The 26,440-nt window shown below is 35.6% G+C and overlaps 1 protein-coding gene across 5 annotated transcripts in view; it reads right to left on the bottom strand.

The window, feature by feature from the left end:
• Positions 1 to 3,573: 3,573 nt before the first annotated feature.
• The window catches only part of Rc3h2 (ring finger and CCCH-type domains 2), a 56,656-nt gene continuing 33,789 nt past the window's right edge, over positions 3,574 to 26,440 (bottom strand). For 2 of the 5 annotated variants that reach the window (XM_015497614.2, XM_048813102.1), the window contains 12 exons: positions 22,748 to 23,056; positions 17,979 to 18,193; positions 14,918 to 15,351; positions 14,168 to 14,335; positions 11,694 to 11,840; positions 11,155 to 11,368; positions 10,829 to 10,913; positions 10,486 to 10,567; positions 10,253 to 10,387; positions 9,797 to 9,904; positions 9,554 to 9,702; positions 3,574 to 8,919 (listed from right to left, as the gene is read on the bottom strand). In XM_015497614.2, coding sequence (XP_015353100.1) covers positions 8,724 to 8,919; positions 9,554 to 9,702; positions 9,797 to 9,904; positions 10,253 to 10,387; positions 10,486 to 10,567; positions 10,829 to 10,913; positions 11,155 to 11,368; positions 11,694 to 11,840; positions 14,168 to 14,335; positions 14,918 to 15,351; positions 17,979 to 18,193; positions 22,748 to 23,056 — 2,242 coding nt within the window. In that variant the 3' untranslated portion in view covers positions 3,574 to 8,723. The remainder of the gene's footprint in view (positions 8,920 to 9,553; positions 9,703 to 9,796; positions 9,905 to 10,252; positions 10,388 to 10,485; positions 10,568 to 10,828; positions 10,914 to 11,154; positions 11,369 to 11,693; positions 11,841 to 14,167; positions 14,336 to 14,917; positions 15,352 to 17,978; positions 18,194 to 22,747; positions 23,057 to 26,440) is intronic. The other 3 variants (XM_015497615.2, XM_048813103.1, XM_048813105.1) reach the window with 3 other exon arrangements.

Raw genomic sequence — 26,440 nt, 5'->3', positions numbered from 1 at the left:
CACGATATGAGAAAACAAGATTGAGTTTTCCATCAACTTTCTTGTGTAACATTTTTTTCCATTAATATTTTTGTGAATTTAGAACAAATTTGTCCTTTTCTCTGGATCATTATTGTTATATATAAGTACAAGCATGCTCCAAATAATGACATCTTTGTCAATGATGGGCTGCATATATATAACTGGTCCCATAAGATTTTGTCACCTAGTGACATCATAGCCTTCTTAGTTTCTTAGTGTATTCTATGATGTTTGCATGATGAAATCCCCTAACAATGCATTTCCCAGAACATATCCCAGGTTCTTAAGTGATATATGACTGTATAAAGGGTCTAGAGATTTTTTTTTTTGATTTTTTTTTTTTTTAAAGAGAGGTGGTTCTGAATGACATCAAGTAGTATGAGGACTGTTTGAGATCCTCTGTCCAGATGGCTTGTCGCTTCCTCTCTCTTCTCTCTTCTCCCCCTCCCTCTTTTCATTTCCTTTCTTCTTCTTTTTCTTTTCTTTTTTTTTTTTTTTTGATACCAGGGATTGAACTCAGGGGAGCTTAACCATTGAGCCACATCCCATTTCTTTTTAATACATTTTATTTAGAGACAGGGTCTCACTAAGTTGCTTAGGGCCTCACTAAGTTGCTCAGGGCCTTGCTAAATTGCTGAGGCTGGTTTTGAACTTGTGATCCTTCTGTCTCAGCCTCCTAAAACCATTGGGATTACAGGTGTGCACAACTGCACGCAGCTCTAAATTTCTTTCTAATGTTTTTTTTGGGGAGGGGTGGCAGGTACCAGTGATTGAACCTAGGAGTGTTTTACCTCTGAGCTATATCCTTAGTCCTTTTTGAGACAAGTTCTCATAGATTTTCAAATTCTAAACCAAATTTGTATTCTGAAATAAACTCTATTTGAACTTGCATTATACTTCATGTTTATTTGCATGCGTGTATAATACATATATATCATGTATATGTATGTGTTATATATTAAAATGCTTATCATATAACATCTTAAGGATTTTTACATCTTTATTCATTAGGAATATTAATCTGAAATTTTCCTTGTAATATTGTCTGGTTCTGCTCTCATGTTGGCCTAATAAAACTATTTGGAAGTTCCATCCTCTTCCACTTTGTGAAATAGTTTTGGCAAAATTGGCATTATTTCTCCTTAAATGTTTAATAGAATTCACCTGTGAGCTGGATGAGGCAGCACAAGCCTATAGTCCCAGTGACTCAGGAGGCTGAGGCAGGAGGATTACAAGTTCAAGACCAACCTCAGCAATTTAGCAAGGCCCTAAGTGGGGAGCCACTCTGAATGATTCACGCCTTGCATCCTGAAGCAAGAGGCGTTGACCCATCACTAAGTTTTGTAGTGACCTGGACATTGTCCCGGTCCAGGAAGTTGAGGGCGTGTCTTCAGATGTAGGCTTGTCACCCAGGGAATTGAGCTACACTCACCTATTCCTTGGTAATACTACCCTTTTGCCCTGTTTGGGATAGAATGTTCCACGGAAACGTCCTTTGTGTGTCCCCTTCTCTTGCTCTGCCTTTGGGTATGGCATTCCTAGATGTTAGTCAACCTGCTGACAGCAGACATCATGAAGCTAGACTCAACCCCCTGAAACCTGACCCTTTAATGTGTCAATGTTTAAAAAAAAAAAACCATGGTATATCCATACCAGGGAATACTAAGCAGTATAAGGAATAAACACATGCAAAAATGTGAATGGATATCAAAGGATGATACCGAGTTGGGGGGAAAGCCAATCTCAAAAGCCCATAGACAGTATTTCATTTATTGAGCACCTTTCAAAATGTCAGAATTGTAGAGTGGTTCTAGTGTTTAGAGATGAGAATTGAAAGGGAGGAAAACAAAAACATGAACATCAAGAGGTAATTCCATATACAAAGGGAATTTTGTATATGGAATTACATTACCAAACCCAAAGATAATGCTCTGTCCTACTTTCAATTCCATTTCTTTTCCTCCATCCCTGCTTATGCTATCAACACTTCTTGCTTATATATTGTTGACCTGGCCTCTCTGCTATTCTATCTCCAACTTCACCTTTCACATTACTGCCCAAGTGATCTTTTTATTACTGAAAACTCTTCAACTTCTAAAACTCCCTTAGAGTCTCTTTTTAGTATGGTAGTCAATGTCCTTCAAAGAACTCTCCATCCATCTTCTGTTTATGTGACCGTGGGCAAATTCTCCAAGGTCTGTGCCTCAGTTTTCTTGTCTGCAAATGGCAACAATAATGGTCCTAAGTGATAATATACTACAGCATTTAGAACTGTCTGGAACAAATTAAGTGCTCTAAGGGTTAGCTATATCATTACTCAGTAAATCAACATTCCTTAAACCCCTTTCACTGTAAACACTTAGGCAAAAATAGGATCCAACCACAATCACGACTTCTTTTGGAGGTAGAAAAAGGACAGACCTGAATCAGAAATCTGACTCTCCACTACCTTCTAGTCATAGAATCTTGGCAATTTACGTAACATCTATTAACAAGTATAAAACAGGTATTATAATATTGATAGAGAAGGATTTTAATATCACATGGGTTGCCATCCAAGCAAGGCTTTCTTCTCTCATCTGTTCAGTGAAATGTTACTCAGTTTTCAAAATCTTCAGAAGTCATCTCATAGAGAAGAAAGAATCTCTATAAGCTTGGGAAATGTGACTTTCTATGAGCTTCTGGAGAAAAAAACCTCATGCTTCTATTTTTAAAAACTTCATTTTAGAAAGGGCTCATGTTTCATACACCTAAATAACCTATATGATCAGCACAGACAGGGGCTTAAAATATATCAGATGAGCATATGAATAAAATTACACAAGGCCCAGTAGAAATGCTGTCTAGATTCATTCAGGCCATTCTCTATTCATATTCTGAGATCCACAGAATTGTCTTCATACTTTTGACACATTTTGTGGGCATTAGTTATTAGTTATCTTGACTGCATACTCAGTTATTATCTACATCCTTGTCTTCCACTTAAAAAGTGCTGTTTCTTGGTGTGGGGCGGGGGGTTACTGGGGATTGAACTCAGGGAAGCTCAACCACTGAGCCACATCCCCAGTCCTATTTTGTATTTTACTTAGAGACAAGGTTTCACTGAGTTGCTTAGCACCTCATGCTGAAGCTGGCTTTGAATTCGTGATCCTCCTGCCTCAGATTCCTAAACCACTGGGATTACAGGCATATGCACTGTACCTGGCTAAAAGTGCTCTATTTTAAATGAAGTGACAAATAGAATTGAATATTTCAACTTCCTTGCCTCCTTGGGTGTACTCATTCATTTCAGATCCTTCCCAATGACACATGGATGTGTGTTTTTATGTGTGTGTGTGTGTGTGTGTGTATAATGATGCTGGGGATCAAACCAAGGGCCTCATGTATACTAGGAAAGTACTCTAGTACTGAACCACATCCCCAGTCCTGCAGGTGACCATTTAAATCCCCACTTAAGGAGTGTTCTGGTAGCTTTGTTAAGCCAAAAAAAAAAAAAACAAGAAAATTGAGACAATTAAATATATCACAAACTTAACATTGACACTAAACAACTTTTAAGGTGGACAAATAATTTTATTTTGTGCATGCAAATACATGTCAAGTACTGCAAACTTTTCCATCAAATTTCTCTCAAACACTGAAAATCATGATGCTCTATTTTGTGAACAGCCAAAGCTAATATCTCTTCACTTCAGTGCTACAGCAAAAACACACAGAATTCACTCTTTGCTATTCACTATCATCACAACCCTCATTGTTCCATCTCTGCCCTCCCCCCATATACAGGCCTTATAAATCCTAGCCTTCCCCCATTTAATCCTATTCCTATAGCACAAAGGGAAACATTACAATTTGGAAATTCAAATTGAAATAAATGGAATAGAATTTATTCCCATATATATATTCCCCATTTCATTGTACAGAATTATTTTAAATTATAGTTTTAAATAGAAGCTGAGTATATGCCTTAAAAATGAGCATTAAATCCATCTTAGAGATGGTGCCTGCTTTTTACATGATGGGTGTACACCATCTTTAATTTCATTTACATTTCAATCGAACAATAGATTTGCAAAGAAAATGTCTAATACAGACGTAAAAATATTCACACTAGAGCTTCACAATCGGTTGTACAATTGACAAACAGGCCTCTTTTCCCAAACTTTCCAGCTAAGCAAATTTATAAAGTGTAATCAATGCAACAAGAAAAACATTTCTCTTTCACTTCCAGGGAAAAGAATATGCAATAAACAGTATAAATGCAGACAGCAGTTGCTGCAAGCTAACCACGATACTCCCAAGTGGCTGTACAGTGGATATGTGCAGTACAAATAAAAGCCACATGTGTTGTATCACAACTACAGTATAACTGTTTGCCCAGCTAAGAGAATGCATGCACTTCCATGCCTTGGGTTATAAAGGGAGGCCTAATTCTTGACAAGGTTGATGGAATATGTGCAAATGACCTTGGCTTTTGGCAGTACTAAGTGCAGCCAGTGTCTGTTTTCCACTGGTTTGGGGATATTTTTTAAATTTTATGTTAAAAACAAAAAACAAAACAAAACCCCAAACACCCAAACACACACACACACACACACACACACACACACACATGCGCGCGCGCGCACACAAACTGCTAGTTTCAGACTTGGGGGGAATAACTGCTCTTGGAGTAAACACACATCTCCACTCAAATGTGGGGTGTTTTAATCTGTGGTCTTGACTCCTTATATTCCCTTGCCAGCAAAGGGATACAAAGAAACTGCTAGTATAAAGAAGTTACTAGCAAACTTATTTATCCAGAAAATGGGATACTCCATGAGCACGCTCATTTGTGTTCTGCTTGCAGAAGGGGTCCTTATATAGGAGTTACATACAGTAAGTGATCCCATCAACATTCTTCATTCACTAAAACACGGGAAAGTTCTTCCAGGAAACTAATACATAGTTGCAATCCAACTTTTCCCTTTAATGATCAGTTACCAATACTGGTGACAGCCTGCTCAGAAAATGACTTAAAGAAGCTAGGGAAGAAATACTCAGATTCAAAATTGAAATCACTCATGGAATCTGACTGTTACAAATTCCACCCCTGTTAAGGAGACAACATGGGCTTTAACATTCAAAATGCAAAAGCAAAGCAGATGGTTTTTAGAATATATATTTTTAAATGTTTAAATGATTCAATTTAAAATTCCTATGAATTTCTGTGCATTTTGTATTTTCTCAAGCCAATAGGTAAGACTGGAATGTTACTTATATACTTAACACCACTTTGAAATCTGAGTGACAATTTCAGTTTTAGTATGTGAGGTTTCAATTACTATTCTCTTACTAAAGACCTAACAGAGGAGGAAAATCAGTGTCACTGGCCTAACGAACTACCTTTTCTTGAAAATTACAATGCACAACTTTTCATGTGTGACACTGGTTCATCACATGGCATTGAAAGTAAGTCACTGCAGCAAAGGCAAGGGAATCTGATTTGTTTGGGTACCAACTAGGAAGAAATACATATATAACTTTCTCAGAATTCATAAAATGAAATGAGACCACACACACACCACACACACACACACAAAGAACTACTGATACTACATCCATAGCATCTAAATGAGGCAAATGGACTTTGGAATGAGACTTAGAAATTCAAAAAAGAAAAACACAAGAAAGAAAGAAACCACCACTTTCCCGATTTCCAGACCTCAGATTGCTTTTTCCTGATTGGCAACAGAGTTTAGTTACCAACATTATAAAATTTTCTCTCCTGTTGCTTTGTAGTCTTTGATTCCAAATATGTGTACATCACAACATGTTGGTAAAAGGGGCAAATGACCCTGGTCCTCAATGTTAAGTCACACTCTAGGTCTGACTGTACAATTTTCCTCTATGACATCAGTAGGTACCATTTTGAAGAAAGATTAGATGAGCTGTTTTCTTCTAAAGTGGTAGGAAACCAATGGCTTTACTTCACATTAAAATCCACCATGACAGTCAGAAGGTGGCCACCACATACAGAAAGATGCAAAGCAGAATAATCTCAACACAGAAACAATTCCTATGTTGTTAATGAGAAAGAGAGCAACATATTAAGAATAGGGAGTTATGTTTTATGGGATCACCTGCTGCAAGACAAGCATTATTTTAATATAAATGTTCTGTGACATACCAATAAGGTGGCAGGTATATACATACAGTGATGCAAATGTAATTTACTGGACAAGTAGGCAAACACCTAAGCAGTTTATCCCAACCCCCTCCAGCAGAGCACAACCAAGTTTCAAAATTTCAATTTTAAAATTAAAAAGATAAGGTTAAATACACAAGATCAATTTATGTAGTATATATTCACCCTCAGAACGTGCTGAAGATGTTTTGTGTAGTTCTGTTGCACAGAGGGTTCTTTCCCTGAGGGCACATAAGGAGCTCTCGAACTGTTAATAGGTCTCTATTTTGTAACAAAATAGCAATTTTAAAATCTTAAAAAAAAATACATTACCTTCAACATGGAAGATCTCACTATTAAATATCCATGAAATAGACAGACTGGTTTGCATATCCTTTTTAGAATTACAAACAGCAAATAAAGTACATTGGAAGCATTTAAAATGTAATATTTATAGAAAGGTTCTGATATAAATTATATAACAATCATGTTCCTGTAATATCCTAGGCTAATTTATAATGTCAGAAATAAGTTAATGTAATAACATGGTTTAAAACTCTTGTTCCTATTCATTTCAGATTACAGAGTGAAATAAATAAAATGTCTTTGTAGGGATGGGGAGCACTGGCCATGGCAAAAAGGTATAATACTAACCAAAGGAAATTAAGTCAAGGCTACTGTGCTGTTATGCTACAAACAAACATCTTCATACATTTGAGTATTAAATAAATGTGTAAGATCTTCCATACTGACACCAGAATATCAAAACTACCCCTTTGTTTCTCAGGTATATTTACAACTTATCAGTCACCTTATGAGCATGTTCGTTAAGACAGGTATCAAACACCAGTATTTACTCATTCTGATCAAGAAATTTCAGGGAAATGTCAACCCTCCCACCCCTGGAAATGTGCACAAAACTTTTATCAAAATCTTATCTGATACAATGCTGTGGTTTTGTAAAATAACTAAATAGCTCAGACGACCAATAACATGATCCTGTTTAAGCATCTTGCTAGCAGGAAAAGCCCTTACATACAGTACACCTGGTGAAAGATCAGCTTGGCTTAAAATATTCCAGTACAATTTTCAGAGTAAACAACTTCACAGAAGTTAATTAAAAAAAATAATAATAAAAGTCAAACTAATCTTAAAGAAATGAAGGAAAAACAAAAAGACAAACTATAGGCAAGATCACCAGGAAGGAATGCCCAGCTTTTGTTTTCAAATGTTGACTGAAATTTATGTTTCAATAAAATACCTCCTACAAATCTGAGGCACGGCTGGTTGAACATACTGCATACTTTCAGATGCCAAGTCAAAACAATTTCAGTCACATTATGGCAGGGCAGATATTATTCATGTTTTTAAGTATGAGTAAATGTTAGCCAATGTTCTACTATACATGGTTCATAGTCTTATCAACCTAACAGTCAGAAAACAAGGAAAATTAAAACCCCAACATGAAGTAACAATAAACAATATTTAACCAAGATAATGCAATGAACATCCAAATTAATTATTTTAAATTAAAAACCCAGCAATACCATCTTGTTAGTCAGTGCAAACGCTACATACAGGGTTTTCTCAAGAAAGCTGAAAGCACCTGATTCTTTTGCCAAGTCATCAGATTCAATAATGTACAGGCTTAAATCTGCATTTTAAAAAACTGCCATTACATTAGTGCATAATTTATCAAAATTGTAAAAACGATTCTGCATAACTTAGGAGAATTTAATATCTAGTACATCAGCTGAAAGACTTAGGCACTTGGTTATATTTTTAATTAATTACTTCAACAAGTAGCCTGTGTGTAAATATTAATAAAGCAGAAAAAACTATTTTTGAAAAATGGAAAATCAAAAAAATTAAATGCTACAGATAAAAGCACTGCACCACACTCCTACATATAATGCAGTAAAGAAAGCTAGTATATAACCCTGTAAAATTCTATGGTAAGAACGTCTAACTCCACTCTTCAAAATTAAAAAAAAAAAAAAAGAAAGAAAGAAAAGAAAAGAAAAAAGAAAAAAAATTCATGCAAAGTCCCATGAAAAAGATAAATAAAGCAGCTGGAATGAGATGGAAATTTCTCTCAGTGAAACATAAAATAGAAATAAATAAGTTAATTAAGTCTACTTTCACTAGATGTATCATTGTAGGATCCTGCTAGTTTAATAACTGAGTTGTTAATTTTCTATAGAAGCCATTTAAGTAGGAAATGGCTCAGTTACTGCACCGGATTGCTACAAACTCATAAAAAGCTGCTTGAAGCTTAAGTTAAATGTTGTCCAAATTCCAATCACTTCTGGAAAGTGAACGTATTACCCTAGTAAAGTAAATTTTCTTTTTTTTTTTCATAATGCTAATAATGCAAGAGGGCTTGAAGTATCAAAGAGTCCACAGGAAATGGATGCCCCCAGTAATATCTTTTTTTTTAAAAAAAATATACATTATATAATATATATTATATATATAAAAAGCTAGTGTAAATGCTTCCATGGTGTGGTCACAAATTTGAAAGATGAACCTCCTTTTAGCTGTTAACCATCTTCCCATTTGCAACAGGTTTTAAAAAGTCGTTTTTATCTTCCGACATAACATGAGTTTTCAGAATGAGGCTGCCAACACTGACCGATGTGGTGATGGGGAGGCAACTTGCATTGCTAATAGACACTGGAAGTGGCTGGTTAAAGCAAGAAGTTACCGGCAGAATTGTTTTTTGCTCCTCCCTGAGAGAAAATAAATGACAATGAAAACAAATTAGCTTTAAGTGAAAACTTTTTAAGAATAACCATATAGGCTTAATGAAATTTATATCAAACTTTCAAGATTCCCCAGCAAAAAGCAAGTCTTCTTTATCAATAAAAAGTATCAAAAATCATTAAAAAAGTCCCATTTTCCAAAAAATACAATAAAAAATTAAAATACTGATTAGTTTAAGGCCATACAAACTGTCAGGTTCAAGATTAAACTCATATTTTGGGCAGAAATTATACAAAATGGCAACATGGTATCCAAGAAAATCTTAAAATGATTTTAAAAACAAGAAACACTTCATTTAGGTTCTAATTCTCCATTCTGTAGCCTAGAAGTATGGCCAAACTGAAGACTAACCTAATGTTGGAGCACAAACTAACTTTTATCCCGATAAAAAAAGCAAGTTTCATGTTACTACAATGGACTACTCTGTTAGTTCAAATTCACCTTTTCCCCTAAAAATCCAGACTGATCAAAAATCACTACCCTATTATATAAAGTTCTTTTCTCATAACATGAAGCAAAAATGAAACTAATACAATAGCTACTTCTCTATGTATTCATGCCCTGTGCCCACTGGTTATGAATTTTCTGTCTAACACTCACAGAATCACATGATCTTCACCTAAACTCTGTCTCTTCTGCTTTAGTGGCTCCTTCTGGTGCTGCTGGACTGGATGCCCATTTTCAACTGCAGTTCCATTCAGCAACTGATCATTTTGAGAACTGATACCAAGTTGCATGTCCAGGATTTCCTAGGAAAACAAAGTGTTAATCCTTTGGAATCAAAGTAACTTATACTTTCTAATTTCCAATGAACAAAGCCTTCTAAGTAACTGTGGCACTTACTTCAATTTGTTCACTTTGTCCATCAGGTTCATCAGTATCAAGTGCTGAAAGCTCTAACTCAATATCTCTATCAGGCTTAGTATCTGCTGCATCTTCGGTATAATCACTCTGTAAATAAGAAAAATACTAATTTTATATCTGTAGGGTGTCCCTTTAATTTAAAGTGGGAATCCCAATAATTTAACTAAAGAATGAGTTAGGAAATCTAAGACTACAATCTCATTTTTACTATAAATTTTAAGTGTAATCAATAGTCCACCAGAAAAAGGAACACTAAAATGCACTAAAATAATGGTATAAACCAATGGGCTGCAGCAGAGAGCAAATAGCATGAAGCTGAGAGGTTCAGTTTCGGTTTTTTTTTTGGTAATGGGGATTAAACCCAGGGCCTTGTGCTTGCGAGACAAGCTCTACCAACTGAGCTACACCCCCAGCCCAGAGGTTCTGTTTCTTTACCTCTCCATTTCTCAGTTCAATCTCCTTGCTTAGAAGATTTAAGGTAAGGTGACGGCCTTCATCCAGGGAATTCCACTTCTGTTGCATGGCAAGAGCATTAGCCTCCCTCTGAAGAAGTAATGAGTTACTCTTGGCCTACACGAGAAGAGAGGAAAACAAACTTAGCTGCTAACTATAGCTTTCAATCATCATCCTAGGTTTTAAAAATCAAAACTGAGTTATATAGAGCTTACCTGCTGAAGTTCAATGCTCAAAAGGTCTCCAGTACTGGAATGCTTTCTATGACCAGATAAATCAGTAACAATGAATCTATCCCTTTAAAGAGAAATATGTTTATTGTAATAAAATGAAATACATGCAGCAATCAAAGCAATAATGACCATAATATGCTGTATGTGACTGACCAACTCTCAAACTTTCAGTCAATATTCCCAATGTAAACTTTTCTTCAGACATTTATTACATAGCTCAAATTAGCTAAGCATATTTTATGGACAACTCAGGGTAGGTTTTATATTCTGAGGACACAAACAAGTCAGACAATGGAGAATCCTAAAGAATTAAGAGTAATGTTACCGTTCAATATAGTGCGCTGATGATGTGGCATCACTGCCATATGAACTCCACCTTGAATCAACAGCATTGACATAAGGGACATAATCTATAGAAAGATAGAAAGAAACAATGAGTAGAAATATGAAAAATCAGTGTACAGATGTGAATTATACTTTTCAAAAATGATGTATATTTTATCCCACTAGCTACAAGATCCTGATTAAACCATTTAAATCTAAGTTTACTATGATTACTAAATGGAAGGAAATGTTATTGGTCTCATCGACTGGGGAATAAAAGCACAGAGATTAGGATATATCAGGCTAAATATTAATTAAATGGATTACCCGATACGCTGATGGGCTTAGTTGCACTTCCTTGGGAAGCAGTAGCCTGGACAGGATCCGTAGTATGGTAACCTGTGCGTGAAGATCGGGAAATTGCACCCCATTTTGAGATGATAGGTCCATCACTAAAGGGAATTATTGGATCTTCTTCTTTTGTCCTTCTCTGAGTTTCAAATAAATGCACTCTTCTCTTAACATCTCCACTGTCCAGGTCCTGCATAAACCAAAGAATATCAATAAAAGACTGCTAGCAATTACTTGAATTAGTGGTACAGTATACATTATCAAAAGATCTGTAATCAGTTGCTTTTTGGTAAATTTAACACCTGCTGTAGCTCTCAATAATAATCCAACAACTATACTAAACCAGAGAACTATTCATGTACTTTAAATGCAATTTATTTCAGACTTACCTAAATATAACCCTGATGCTTACAGAACTACAAAGCAACAGGAAGATAAAACCATTCATTCTAAAACTTGAGTCAACATGCATTATCTTCCCCACCCCCAAATTTCCCACCCCAGAAAAATCATACCATTAACACAGCATTTGAATTAGCAATTACATCTTTCGGCTCTGAATCGATGGCATTTATGCAGGAGCCTATGGTACCACAGGACCAGGGAGAATAATGGGAAAGATGATCTTCTTCAAATTTTGTACCACTCACAGTCTCAGAGAACTGATTGGGGAGAGGAGGAGAAAAAAGGAAGACAGTATGAAACTTACACTTACAAACTTCTAACTAATATAAAGTAACTATTAAATTAACAATTGTACTTTCAATAACAGCACAGTTTCTTTTTACTTTGTCCTTTAAGTGCTGAGAAGAAACTCCTGACTAATATTATCAAAACCAATCAATAAATATTTATAATCTGTTGTAGACATGGAAGAGAGTGTGCTAAAAAAATTTAAAAGGCAAAAGAAAATAAATACATAGGCACAGAGATCACAGTCCATGTCTTAAAGTTTATAATTTTCTTGAGAAGAAAACAACATGTGTGAATAAAGGAACATAACTGATAAACCACACAGTACTAAATAAAGAACAGAAGGAATTCAAATGTGGCTCCAGAGCTAGAAAAAGAGAAGAATAAATTTTAAAGGTACTATAAAGAATATTAAGGGACCAGAATACTAAATTTGTGAGAATTGTTAAAACGTTAAAATAGGGGCTGGGGTTGTGGTTCAGTGGTAATAGAGCACTTGCCTAGCATTTGTGAAGTACTGATGTGATGTCGATACTCAACACCACATTAAAAAAAATAAAAAAATAATAAAATAAAATAAAATAAAAATAAAAGGTTAAAATAACTTGTTCCAAGTCATCTTGCTAGCTGATAGCAGACCTGAATCTCAGGAAAATACTTATTTCCTAAATCAGTACATAAAAAAATGAAAATATATTTTTTTTAAATTTTGGTACCAGGGATTGAACCCAGGTGTTAAGTTACACTTGACCACTGAGCCACATCCCCAGCCTCCCCATTACTTTTTTAAAATTTTGAGACAGGGTCTTAACTAAGTTGTGTAGGGCCTTGCCAAATTGCTGAGGATGACTCTGAAGTTGTGATACGCATGTCTCAGCCTCCCAAACCACTGAGATTATAGGCATGTGCCATTAAACCTGGCAAAAACATATTTTTTCTATCAAGCAAGTGGCAGTTCTACTGCTCTGTTGCTAAGATGTTTATCTGCTTTGAGGAAGTGTAAGTTTGGAGAGACAAATTTGAATCTAGTTTAAAAGTTGCATGCTTTACTGAAATATTTATGGGCAAAAAAACTGTATCTAGGATGACTTCAAAATAATCCAGTTGGGCAGAGTACAGTGGCGCAAGCTTGTAATCCCCGAAGCTTAGGAGGCTGAAGCAGGAAGATCACAATTCCAAAGCCAGCCCCAGCAAAAGGGAGGCACTAAGCAACTTAGTGAGACCCTGTCTTTAAATAAAATACAAAACAGGGCTGGGGATATGGCTCAGTGGTTGAGTGCCCCTAAATTCAATCCCTGGTACCCTCTGCCCCCCAAATCCAGTTGGAACAAGTTTGGCTAAGGTGACAGTTGTGGAAGCTGGATGATGGGTAATGATGAGTACATGGAGTTCATTATTCTCTAAATTTATGTTTGTTTAAAATTTAAAATGAGAAGACTTGGAAAAAAATATTTTATATCAGAACCTCTGGGAGTGGGGAGTAAACTAGAGGAAATGTTTAAAAAAAATAACTATCTTTTTCTAAATATAACAGTACTAAAAACAGCAGTTTAAACTGAAATCATCCTGGCACAAAAAACTTGTTTTATATTGCCAAGAACAATAATTAACAGTGATGTAAATGGCAGGAATAATAAGCAATTCTGGACCTCTTGTGAAGGACAGAAGAAAAATGCCTCAGATAAGACTGGGATACAAATACTAGCTACTTATAGGCTGAAAGATCCTTCTCTGAGTAGGAATCTTAATCTATAAAATAAGGATAATACCTGCCCCTTAAGGTTTTTGTGAGAATTAAATAAAATAGCATTGTGAAAATGCTTAGTATAGTGCCTGGAATGAGTAAGTATTCGATGAATGACACATATAAATCTTAATTTTGGGAGGTGCTGGGGTCAAAACCAGGACCTCCAGCATGCTAAGCATCCATCAATTGGGTCTTGGTGTACACCTTAGTGGTAAGGAGTATGTAATGCTTTGGGTTTGATCAGTATCACCAAATAAAACAAACAAAAAGCACAGCATAAAAATAAAAACTATACTGCTGAAAAGATCCTGAATTCTTGGTAAAGGACTATGCCTCAATGGTCTTCAGAGTCTCATAATACTTAACTAACCATTGTATGTTTGTTATATGTTGATACTCATTCTGTTTATACACTCACTATTTATTGAACTAAATTCAACTGCACACCAAACCACTGCAAAATATCCCAAATAGCTAGCCCTGATTTGAATAATTTGAAGTCAGCTATTTGACCGATCCCACAAATCAAGTGATTAAAACCTTTCTTACATCTGTGCGGAAGTCTACACTGAATAGAGGAGAAGGTGGTGTTGGTGACTGTGTTGCAACAGGAAGAGTTGAAGAGACAGGTGCTTTCTGAGTGTGGTACTGTGCCCACTGATCTGGCTTTCTTCGTATCTGCTCCTCGCAACTGGTTTTCAAATGACCACAAGGTTCCTAAGTGGGGGATAAAAGAAACAATCTTGATCATCTAGGGAGTAGTGAATAAATTCAACTATGCTCTGTGAAAATAATGTAAACAGTTTATGATATTGCTGGGACAAGAAAAAAATAAAGTTAAAAAAAAAAAAGCAGGAAAGTCTCCTAGTCTATTCTCCACACTTAACAGAAAGTTTAATATTTATTCAACTGATATTAAGTGAAATCTGAGCACTTTTTAGTAGTGAAGTCATTTGTATATACATAGATACTGAAAAAAAGGCTCTGTCCTTATATTTGAGATCATTTTTTATCTTCCTATCAGTTTCCTATTGGAACATATTTATTGAGCATGTGCCATATGTATCAGGCCTAGTAATAAGAGCTTTGTTTTTCTAATTTAATTCTCACAATAGCCTTATGAGGTAGGTACTATTATTTCTACCAAACAGAAGAAAAAACTGAAGCATAGGGAGGTCAAGTAACTTTTGTAAGTCAAGCAATTAGTAAGAGGAGAAGTCAGGAGTCTGGGTGGTTTGACTCCATACATTGGCTCTTTTTCTACACTACAGTAGCATTTCTATTTCCATTATTACTTACCCTTGGTAAAGGCACCGTCGTCCTTGGCTCACTTGGTGGCTGACAAGCCACTGAATAATATCCATCTAACGAGTTATATCTTTCCCTCAAAGATGTCTGATAGACAGATGAGTGCATCACATCCATTGGAGGTAAAGAATTGCTTCTAATAATGTCATCTCGTTGGTACATGGGTGGACGCCAGATGCGCCTGCTGTCGTACACAGGAGCATACATTCCAGAAGGTACTGGAGGAACTGGTCCATACTGCTGAGGAGGAGGAGGTTGGTAAGGAGAAGAATTCATTCGATCTCGAGGGGAAAATGTACTGTAATGATCGGCATATGGCATGGAAGCAGGTGGGAGGGAGGACTCTGGAACATTATTGGACCTCACAAAGCGAGGAACACAGGGAGCCACACCAGCTGGTACCGTTGGAGGTGGTGGGTAGTATCCTTGAAAATTGGAAAGAGGAATATTTAATGTTATCTTAGTAAAATTCAACATTTTATAATGGTTTAAACTAAAGTAGCCTTTAATCAGAGGAAATACAATAGTAAGCACTGATATTTACCTGTAAAGAAGCTACACATTTTCAAGGTACCATTATATGAAAATCATTAACAGTTAACACTTTGTTAAACTGCTCCTTAAAAACATCTGACAGAGCTATTAACAGATGGCTGGTAGATTTCCTTTAGGGTAGCCACTGCTATAGATTTTCAATTATTACATCATTGAATCTTATTAACCATTTTGGGAGCAGAGGTCAAAGACCTCTTATAAAATCCATATAAATTGTTCACTTTCTTTCCAAAATTGTATATAAGCATACATAAGTAATACAATTTGCATATCATTCCAGGGAATTTACGGAATGCCTTGAAAAGTTATTCATGGGACTCTATTTGATTGGTATCTTGACATTCACATGCAGAAGAATGAAACCAGATCCCTATCTCTAACTAGTCTAAAAACCAACTCAAAATGTACGAAAGATTTAACTATGAAAGTGCCAAAAGAAAACAAAGGGGAAATGCTTTAGGACATTGGAATGAGCAAGGATTTTTTAGACAATTTATAATTTTAAGCACACAGGAAACAAAGACAAAAACAGACAATAGGATTGTATCAATAAAGCTTTTCCTCATCAATGGAAACAATCATCAGAGTGCAAAGGCAACCTATAGAATGAGAGAAAATATTTATAAAATTTATATCTGAGAGGGGGTTAATACCCAGAATATAAAAGGTATCAGAATATTTAATAGTAAAACAAATTACCCAAAAAATATAAGCAATAGACCCAAATAAACATTTTTCAAAAGAAGACACACAAATGGACAACATGTATATGCAGAAATGCTCAACATCACTAATAATCAGGAAAACACAAACTCACTCCAGTCAGAATGGCTATTATCAAAAACACTAACCATAAGCAAGTGCTAGTGAGGAAGTGGAGAACAGGGAACCCTTGTACACGTTAGTGAGAAAGTAAATTAGTATAGTCATTATGGAAAACAGTATAATAGTTACTTAAATAATTAAAAATAGAAGTATCATATGATCCAGAAATCCTACTACTTGGTATTATATTCAAGGAAAGGAAATTAATACGTGGAAGAGACATCTGCACTCCCTGTTTATTGCAGCACTATTCACAATAGCCAAGAAATGGAAACAACCTAAGTGCCCAACAACCAATGAATAGATTAAGAAAATGTGGTAATATGCACAGTGGAATACTTTTCAGCCATAAAAAGGATAAAATCCTGCCATGTGTGACAACATGGATGGAACTGGAAATCATAATGTTAAGTCACATAACCTAAGCACAGAAAACCAAGTATTGCAAGATCTCACTCATACATGGAATCTAAATAATTGATCTCATATATGATAGTTACCATACTTTCTCCAGAGGTTAGGGAGAGTAGGGGGAAGAGAGAGATGGGGTTACAGTTAGTTAGGAGTAAGAAGTTCTGGTGTGTTACTGCACAGTAGGGTGACTATAGATACCAATTATGTACTACACATATTTCAAAGAGCTAGAAGAAAGGATTTTGGGTGACTACAGATATTAACTATGTACTAGATATATTTCAAAAAGCTAGAAGAAAGAATTTTTGAATGTTTTCATCATAAAGAAACGATATATATTTAAGGAGATGGGTATGTTTAACCTGATTTAAACCTTAATACAATGTAAACACATTATCAATATATCACATGGTACTCCATTAATATATATAATTTTTATGTTTTTGTATCACTTACTAAAAAGAAAGGAAACAAAACAGGCATAGACTAAAGGGTGGCAGATTACCATGATGTATAACTTTTTGCACAAGGATTATTCTGAGCTGAAGACAAATGAAAAGCAGCAAAATCAAGAAAAAAGATCTGTCTTCTTCCTATATGCCTAAACACAGTATATAACATTTGTAATTGTAATCACCAGAGACAATTTTAGATTCTTATTGGCCTGAAGGTGGCACCACGGGAAGCATAAAAACCTTACTGACTAGCCCTTAACCTCCAGTAGTTCCCCCATTTATCTAGCTTCCCACAATGTGCCACACTAGAAATTTGAAGTCCTTTTCCTTTTTTATTTTGGTGGTACTAGAGACTGAAGCCATAGAACCTCTACCACGGAGCCACTCTGCCAGCCCTTTTTATTTTGAGACGGCATCTTGCTAAGTTGTTGAGGCTGGCCTGAGTCTCTGATTACAGGCATGCACTTGGATACTGGGCTCCTTTTCTCTTGTCAGTTTTCTAGTTTTATTGTTCTTTGGTTAAGATGACATATAAGCTCATGTTTTAACCACCCCTTTGAATTACCTATCATTGAGTCTCTTTCTGTGTATTCACAATACATATATTAATGAAAATCTATATACTAGCATCTAGAATCAAAGATTTTTACATCAGGGAGAAAACTTACAGGTCATATTAATGTCAAAAAGATTAACTTTTTAATGCAAACATTCTAGAAAAATATAAATTATTCACTCATTTATTATAACAAATGTTAGATGACAGTTTCTTTTTTTTCTTAGAATTATCTAAAATTACTTACCTGTCTGTGGGTACTGTGGGACTTCAAAAGGTATCTGAGTCCTTGGATCTTGAAAATACTGAATGTTTTCAGAATGCTGAGGGTATACTGGTACTCTAGTGAGAAATGGGCTGGATTTTGGAGGCACAGAATTCAGTTCTGTTCCAACATTAGAGGGCCCAGCTGAGGTAGCAGTTATGTTACTTACAGGAGTCTTGGGTGGAGAACCAATTTTACTGGAGAGAAAATATAACAAAGGGCAGAGGGTAAATCACTATCCATGACTGTTAAGTCTTCCTCTGTAGAAATTTTTCATAAACTTAAACAGTGAAGCTATTAATAGAAAACACTTCAGATATTTCCAGTGATACATAAAGGCTAAGATTTTCACTATCACCTTATACTGTTAATTTACAAGATTATAGTAACATCTTATATTCTGGTGTGGGAAACAAGAAATGAAAACAAATACTAGGCAATATAGTGACTCATCAGTCCCTTTTACGCCTCTTTAAACAAAGATTTTTCCTAAAGGAAATTAAAAAAAATAAATAAAATTCTGTTTAATAAGTTCCCAAGAAAAACATCAGTCAACCAGTAGAATTCTTTGGGACAAATAAGGCAGACATAGTAAGCAAGAGTTGTTCTCTATTAAGAATTAGATTAGCTGAAATGTAATATAAGAGAATTATTTGTCTGTTTTGTTAACCCTCATATCCCTGGTACCTAGAACAGTTCCTAAGAGGTAGTAAACACTAGTTGGACAGATAAAACAACTCCTGGCACACAGTAGATACTCAGTAAGCATCTGCTGAATGAATGAAATGCCAATGAAATAACTCATTAAACTGATGCAAAATACTCAAGCCTTTTACCTTGTTTTAAACAAAACAGAATTTTCTGGATTGAGTACCAAGTAATCAGCTGAGACCATCTTATCATAGCTTGATACCCTTTAAGAAGTCAAACTTCAACAAAGCTATTTTTAAATATGTGGTGACTCAAGAAAATGATCTTGTTATTATGAAGGAATTCAGAATATTGGCTCCCAATCAGATTTAAGAGGATTTCCCCTTAAACTAGAAAAGTCCCTTTAATGCTCGAATATAAACAATAAAGTGTATAGACTGTCTTTAAGCCTAGCATGGTAGATTAGCCTAGCAGATGTTTATTTCTATGTATAATTATATCTTAAAGTGTAGAAAATAGGATGGGTATGATGACACATGCCTGCCGTCTCAGCAGCTGGGGAGGTCAAGGCAGAAAGACTGTAAGTTCAAAACCAGCCTCAGCAACTTGGCGAAGTTCTAAGCAACTCAGAAAGATTATGTCTCTAAATAAAATATAAAAAAGGGCTTGGGATGTGGCTCAGTGGTTAATCGCTCCTGGGTTCAATCCCAGGTACCAAAAAAAAAAAAGTAGAAATAGAGCTGGGGGTAATAGCTCAGTGGTAAGGCCCTGGGTTCAGTCCCTAGCACTATTTAAAAAAAAAAAAAATAAAAGGTAGAAAATAAATAAGGAAATGTGGGTAAAACAGTAAATACAAATATCTTGGCTTGGAGTTTAAAGATATTTTAGGGTTTTGTTTATTCTTTAAGTTAAACACAAGCAATAGGAAAATGATTAGAATTTCCTTTTAATAATAACAACAACATTTACAGAACAGTCACTGAATACATTTTAGGCACTATACTAAGTGTTCTACATAGATAATCTGGTCGTTCCATGTCAAAATGTTATATACTAAAAATCTGAATTAGTACTTTGAAATGGCAAATAAGATTTATCATAAAAATTCATGAAAAGTTAAATGTAATCTCAGAAAAGCATGCAAGCTATCCCCAAAATCCAGACTTCAGGACAAAGCTAATTAATCTTCAGCTACATACTAGTCAGGGAGATAGATGATTAGTTTCATTTCACATAAATGAAATTATAAGTGGTAATTAGTTTTATCCTAGATGATTTCCAGGATTCTAGGTTTTCCTTCCAAACAATTCCCCTTGTAACTCCATGTTTTTGCTTGTGTTGCTTCCTCTATCCACAAAGATCTTCCTGCCTTGCTATGCATACTTTTAGAACTAGTTCAGGTGTTGTCACTTTACCTCTAAAAGTCTTCCACAATATCTCCCTGTAGAATTAGTTATCCTTAGGTGGAAGGAAGTGAAGGGAGGGGAGGATGTATGGGGGTAGGAAAGATAGTAGAATGAATCAGACAGACATTATTACCCTATTGACCAGTGGGATTCTACATCATGTACAACCAGAAGAATGAGAAATTATTCTCCATCTATATATGATGTATCAAAGTGCATTTTACAAGTAAAAAAAAAAAAAAAGAATTAGTTATCCTTTTTCCTGTGTTCCAATAACAACTGGAATACAAATTTCATTGCAGAACTTTTCAGATTATATTATATGATATCTATTTACATGTCCATCTCCCAGACTACACTGGAAGACCTCCGGAGGCAAGAGTATATCCACAGCTCATTTTCATTAGCTACACCAGCTGGCCTGGTATTTAGCACTTATTAGGTGACCCATAATAACTGAAGGAAAAATAAGGGATTTATTTACTTATATTTATTTATTATCAGCAGCTTTTTCACTGTTAATGTACTTTTTAAAAAATTGAGATATAGGGGCCAGGGAGATAGCTCAGTGGTAAAGTATCACAAAGAAAAATAAACTAAAAATTGATCTATAATTCACCCTTTGAGGTGTGCAATTCATTGGCTTTTGGAACATTCCCAAGATTTTCCAACTATCACTACTATTTAATTCTGAAATATTTTCATCATTCTCTAGAGAAACTTGACACATTAACATTCAATTCCCCATTCCAACACTACCCTATGTCCACAGCCACCATTAATCTATTTTCTGTTTCTATGGATTTGCCTGTTTAGGACATTTCACATAAATGAAATTGTAAGTGGTGTCTTATATGCAACTTCTTTCACTTGGCAAAATGTGGATTCACCCATTCTATAACACACAATAGTACTTCTTCTTGATGAACGATGTTCCACTGTATGGATATAAAATGTTTTACTTTAACCTTGCCAAAGCCCTTTAAAAGTCAATTTCCCAAACATATGCAACATAAGGACCTCATAATCCAACATCAATCTAGCTATCTAATCCTATTTTACACCAATTCCTAATATAAACTATTATTTCTAAAAGGCTGGTCTCCTCAGTATTCCATATAACTTAACCCATTTTATTGTTTGTCTAAAATCTGCTCCCATGTTTCTCCCAGCAATATAAAATTTCCTAACCTTTAATCCCCCTCCAGTGTGCTTCATTTGTGTAAATGCTGTCTCTACAACAACAGCATCATAAATCCCTTAAAGGCAGAGATATCTTATGTCTCAGGTATTTCCAACTGTGCTAAAAATGGAATGCACAATAAGTATACAGATAATATTTACTAGACAATATTTTTGATACATATTTTTGTAAGATATCTCAGTGAAGATCATAAGGGTCCTTTAACAAACAATTTCCTTATCATATGCAAAAGTAGAGAATTATTACTTTTTACCTATTTACCCTTTGTTACATGAAGTGAGCAGCAGTTTACTGTGTGCACAGCACAGTATAGTACTCATGTAATAGATGCTGACAGACTTTATGGGCAAAAAATCTGAAAATACTTTAACTCAGATTTGAAACCTCAAAAGAATACCAAAGTATGAGATTTTAGAATTAGAAATAACTTTTCAAATCATCTGCAGTTTTAAAAGTTTTTTTCTTTGTTGTACTGGGGTTTGAACCCAGGGTCTAGGAAAGTGCTCTACCACTGAGCAACACACCACCCAGACCTAACACTTCTTTTCTCTCTCTCTCTCTCATATGTGGGACTGAATCCAGGGGATACATCTGCAATCCTTTTAATTTTTACCTTGAGAAAGGGTCTAATTAAATTGTCGAGAGTGGCCTGGAACTTGTGCACCACTGCACCTGGCTTAAAACATTTTTATTAAGGCAACAAAACCTTTTGCTAAATCAATCTCATGCTGACACCCAACAACAACAATGCTGGTAAAAATAATAATAATGAGGCAGATGTTCATTGAGTGCTTACTAACCATAAGATTCAGTTTAAAGTACACAATGCAGTAAACTCATCTAATTCTCATAACCAATATATGAAGTTAGGTGTTCTTTTATAATGTGTGTGGGTGATGTGTGTTTGTGCGTGCGTGTATGTATATAGCTGGGAATTGAGCCCAGGGCCTAGTAAATGCCGGGCATATGTTCCACCCCAGTCCATCAAACAGGTATTCTAATTTTATGAATGGGTAAACTAAGGAAGAAAGATTAAAGTTGAGAAACAGTGAAGTATAATGTGAGCCCAAAGAGTTTTGCTACAAAGATTCCCCTCTTTCTTTATTACTATGCATCATTGTAAAGTATGAAGTAGAAGTGCTTTGATTTAAATAGGGCTAGAGGCTGAGCCTCTTACCTGTTTAGGTTTCTACTTAGTTCCTTTCTGGCACCTCTATGGCATCATTCCTGAAGTTCAAGGAAATATGGTATGAAAAACCCAATTCTGGTCCAACCTCCTTTAGTGTATAGTTGAGGAAACAAAACTCAGAGTTGAAGTGACTTTCCAAGTTTACAGAGCTATTCAATTGTACAGCCATGATTAAAACGCAAATTTTTCATTCTATATAAAAACTCTAATTAACTGCTATTCTTCGGGATTAAAAAAAAAGTACTCAGGCATTTCTAAAAAGGATAAAGAAGTCTTATTAAGCCTTTTACCTAATACCTACTTTTCAGTTACAGACTCTGCAGAGGGCCCAGCAGCATTCTGACCATTAGTGCCAACCTTCCCCACTTTCTTCACAGACTCCAGAGCTCTTAAAGTACTGTCGGTACTACGTGGGATTAGCTGGGAAACACTGTTTTCTGCATTTGATATTCCATTTGTACTTGGAACAATTTTCCCGGTTGTTTCAGTACTTCCTATGACAGAAATGACATTTCCGGCTGTGGTTGTGACAGTGTTGTTTACACCAACTTTATTTAGAAGAGGAAACGTTCTTACAGTCGCATTGATCTTTTTGTTCCTTAATCGATACCTGTTTAAAAACAACATTGGTGAATATCGTTCTAAAACTTATTCTAAGGAAGAAAAAGGCAATGGGAAATATGTTTAAAAAAGAAAACAGTTTTGAAAAGTTTCTTTAGCTAAATATCAAATAGTCTATACCAAATGTACTGTTACAAATGACACATGAAAATATAGATACTATTTACATATGTCTATAATGTACATGTATACATAGACACAAAAGTAATATAGCAACCAAGGTACACATGTATTCAGAGAACAATTTTTATTGAGTGGAAAGAAAATGCTTGAAGATCTTATATAATTGAAATATAAAGTAAAATATGTAAAACCAACAAGAACCAGCACCAAATTTGATTGGGAAACACAGAATGAAGATGAAAGATATACAAGAATTGAAAGCATCCTTCAGTTATTTGGGAGGCTAAGTCAGGAGGATCTGAAGTTTGAGGCCAGCCTTGGCAATTTAGCAAGACCCTGTCTCAAAAAACAAAAGTCTCACTAAATTGCACAGTCTAGTTCCAAACTTGTGATCCTCTTGCCTCAGACTCCTGAGTCACTGGGATTGCAGCTAACACCAAATGCAGCCACAAAACTCAATTTTTTAGCGGGGGTTGGGGTGGAGGGGTTTGTTACCAGGGATTAAACCCAGGGTGCTTAACAAAAAAGCTACATCCCCAGCCCTTTTTATCTTATTTAGAGAGACAGAGTCTCACTGAGTTGCTTAGGACTTTGCTAAGTTGCTGAGGCTAGCTTTGAACTTGAGATCCTCCTGCCTCAGTCTCCCATCAAGCTGCAGGGATTACAGGCATATGTTACTGTGCCTAGCCCAAAACTCATTCTTTTTTAGGGGGGATTGAACTCAGGGGCATTTGACCACTGAGCCACATCCCCAGCCCTATTTTATTTACAGATAGGGTCTCACTGAGTTGCTTAGTGCCTCACTTTTGCTGAGGCTGGCTTCGCGATCCTCCTGCCTCAGTCTCCTGAGCTGCTGGGATTACAGGTGTGCACCACTATGCCCAGCTCTCTCCAATATTTTTAAGTGGTGAGAAATTAAGTTTTACATGAATGAAAAAAAGTCTACATACATTTGGGGTCATCATTATGTCTAAATGTGATATTAATATTATGCATAAACATAGTAATTTAATATAGTTTTAGTGACAAGCAATGCTTTCATAATAGTTTCCCTTTTAGTCCTTCAAGATCTATCAACAGCTTCATTATTCAATCCTTTCTCTTTCTGTCTCACCATATACATACACTGATAGGGAAGATGAAGCTTAATAAAAGACAAGGGCTCCCAGAACAGGCTGGCTGAAGGTTGAATAATAGGCACATGAAGTTTATAACAAAACAAAACAAAAAAAGATGAAACACAATAAAAACAAGGTACAATGGCGCATGCCTGTAATCCCAGCGACTTGGGAATGAAGGTGGGTTCAAAGCCAGCTTCATTAATTTAGTGAGATCCTTAGAAACTTAAGGAGTCCCTGTCCCACCAAAAGGGGATAGGGGTAGGGTGGGAATGTTTAAAAAAAAAAAAAAAAAGCACATCTGAGTTTAATCCCAGTACTATAAGAAGACTGGTGATGGCCAATTTATATGTCATTGCGTAAACACTGAGGGAACCAATGATTACTTCTTAGAGGAGGAGGAACATGAGCAGACCTATATTTCAAAGGCAATTTGATGGCATGAAGAGATCAGAAACCCCTGTGCTTTCCAACACTTTCTGAAGGCTGCTTATTCTTCTCTTCCAATTTCTTATACAAAATGCTCAATTGTGCCTTGCTAGCCATACTCAAATGACAATTTCAGATATTCATAAGGTGGTTAAGCAAGCAAAAAATAAAAGTTTTGTATGTGAATTCTCAAAAAACAGGAATTAGGAGAAGTCAAAACTTAACCAAGTGTGGAAAACTGAGTGAGGAGTCAGGGTTCATAATGAACTTCTAGCATCTGGGCAGCTAAAGGGTGAAACAGAATTTGCAGTTCATACTTGAGAAACCCAACTGCTTCCTATTTTTAAATCATCCATAAGTCCCCTCAAGTACTTAGAAGTACTCCCATCTTAGAATCCAATATCTACCATTAATTCCTCTCTTGCCTGTTCCCAAGCAGAGCAGTTAAATGTTGGTGGAGAAAAAAGGTGCAATATGCTTTATAGATTCTAGTTCAAAATTATGAACTATTTAAAATGGCCAAGCAAATCATTAATACATTTATTTACTAAATCTACTTTTCTACATCTAACAACCTTTTCCATTCCACCCTCCAGAGTGATATTATATATTGTATGTGATATTGTATCCCTCCTAACAAAGAAAAGAGATGAATTGAGAATTATCTTACTATAACCAATTCTACTAACCTTCCTGTATCTATAATCAAGCACTCTTTCTAAGAAAGGGACATAGAGTTCCTGTTCCTAAAGCAAATCTTTCCACTTGTGCCTCACTTATGTGTCTCAAGACGATTTGTCTCCTCATAGACTTCAATTCTGTAACTATCTATTTATTTCATTACAATGTCTACTTAAATGTCATTCTAAACCATCTCCCATTCAATCATTCTTTCCTCTTGTATAATTTTCTTCTTAGCACCAATCAAAGACAGTATGCTTTCTATTTTTTTGTTTTATATTAGTCCCTTCTACATCAACGTAAGCCCTGTGAGGACAAGGATTTTGCCTTTCTTATGCACCTCTCCATCTTTAGCACATAATATAGTGTCTCACGCATACTAAATGCTCAATAAATACTTCTTGCATTAATGTGGAGTAAGCTTCAAACTTTGTATGACCAAAAGAACTACTGATTTTCTGTCTCAAAGCATTTCACATCTCAGTATCACTCAATAATGCAGAAATCAAACATTTTTCTTTATAATCCACATTCAATCTGTCCATTTTGTAAGCTCTATTTCCAATATATATCTCAAATATGAATACTTTTCATCAATTCCAATACTATAGTCCTAGGATTATGCTATCAGTCTTGCACCTGGCCCACTGCAGAAGTTTAACTGGTCTCCATCCATATAGACATCAGAGTGACATCTCTTTCTTTCTTTTTTTTTGGTACCAGGGATTGAACTAAGGGCACAAAACCATTCAGCCACATCCTCAGTCCTATTTTGTATTTTATTTAGAGACAGGGTCTCACTGAGTTGCTTAGTACCTCACTGTTGCTGAGGCTGGCTTTGAATTCGCGATCCTCCTGCCTCAGCCTCCTAAGCTGCTGAGATTATAGGCATGTACCATCTCGCCCAGCCAGAGTGACATTTCTTAGACAAAATTAAAATCTCATCATTTGATTTGAATAAAATCCTATAATGGCTTCCTGTTGCAATCAGAATAAAATCCATAGTCTTTGCTGTAGCTCAC

Source organism: Marmota marmota, unplaced genomic scaffold (genome assembly GCF_001458135.2).
Source record: "Marmota marmota marmota unplaced genomic scaffold, marMar, whole genome shotgun sequence".
NCBI lineage: Eukaryota > Metazoa > Chordata > Mammalia > Rodentia > Sciuridae > Marmota > Marmota marmota.
This window is presented reverse-complemented; position numbering and strand designations above follow the sequence as displayed.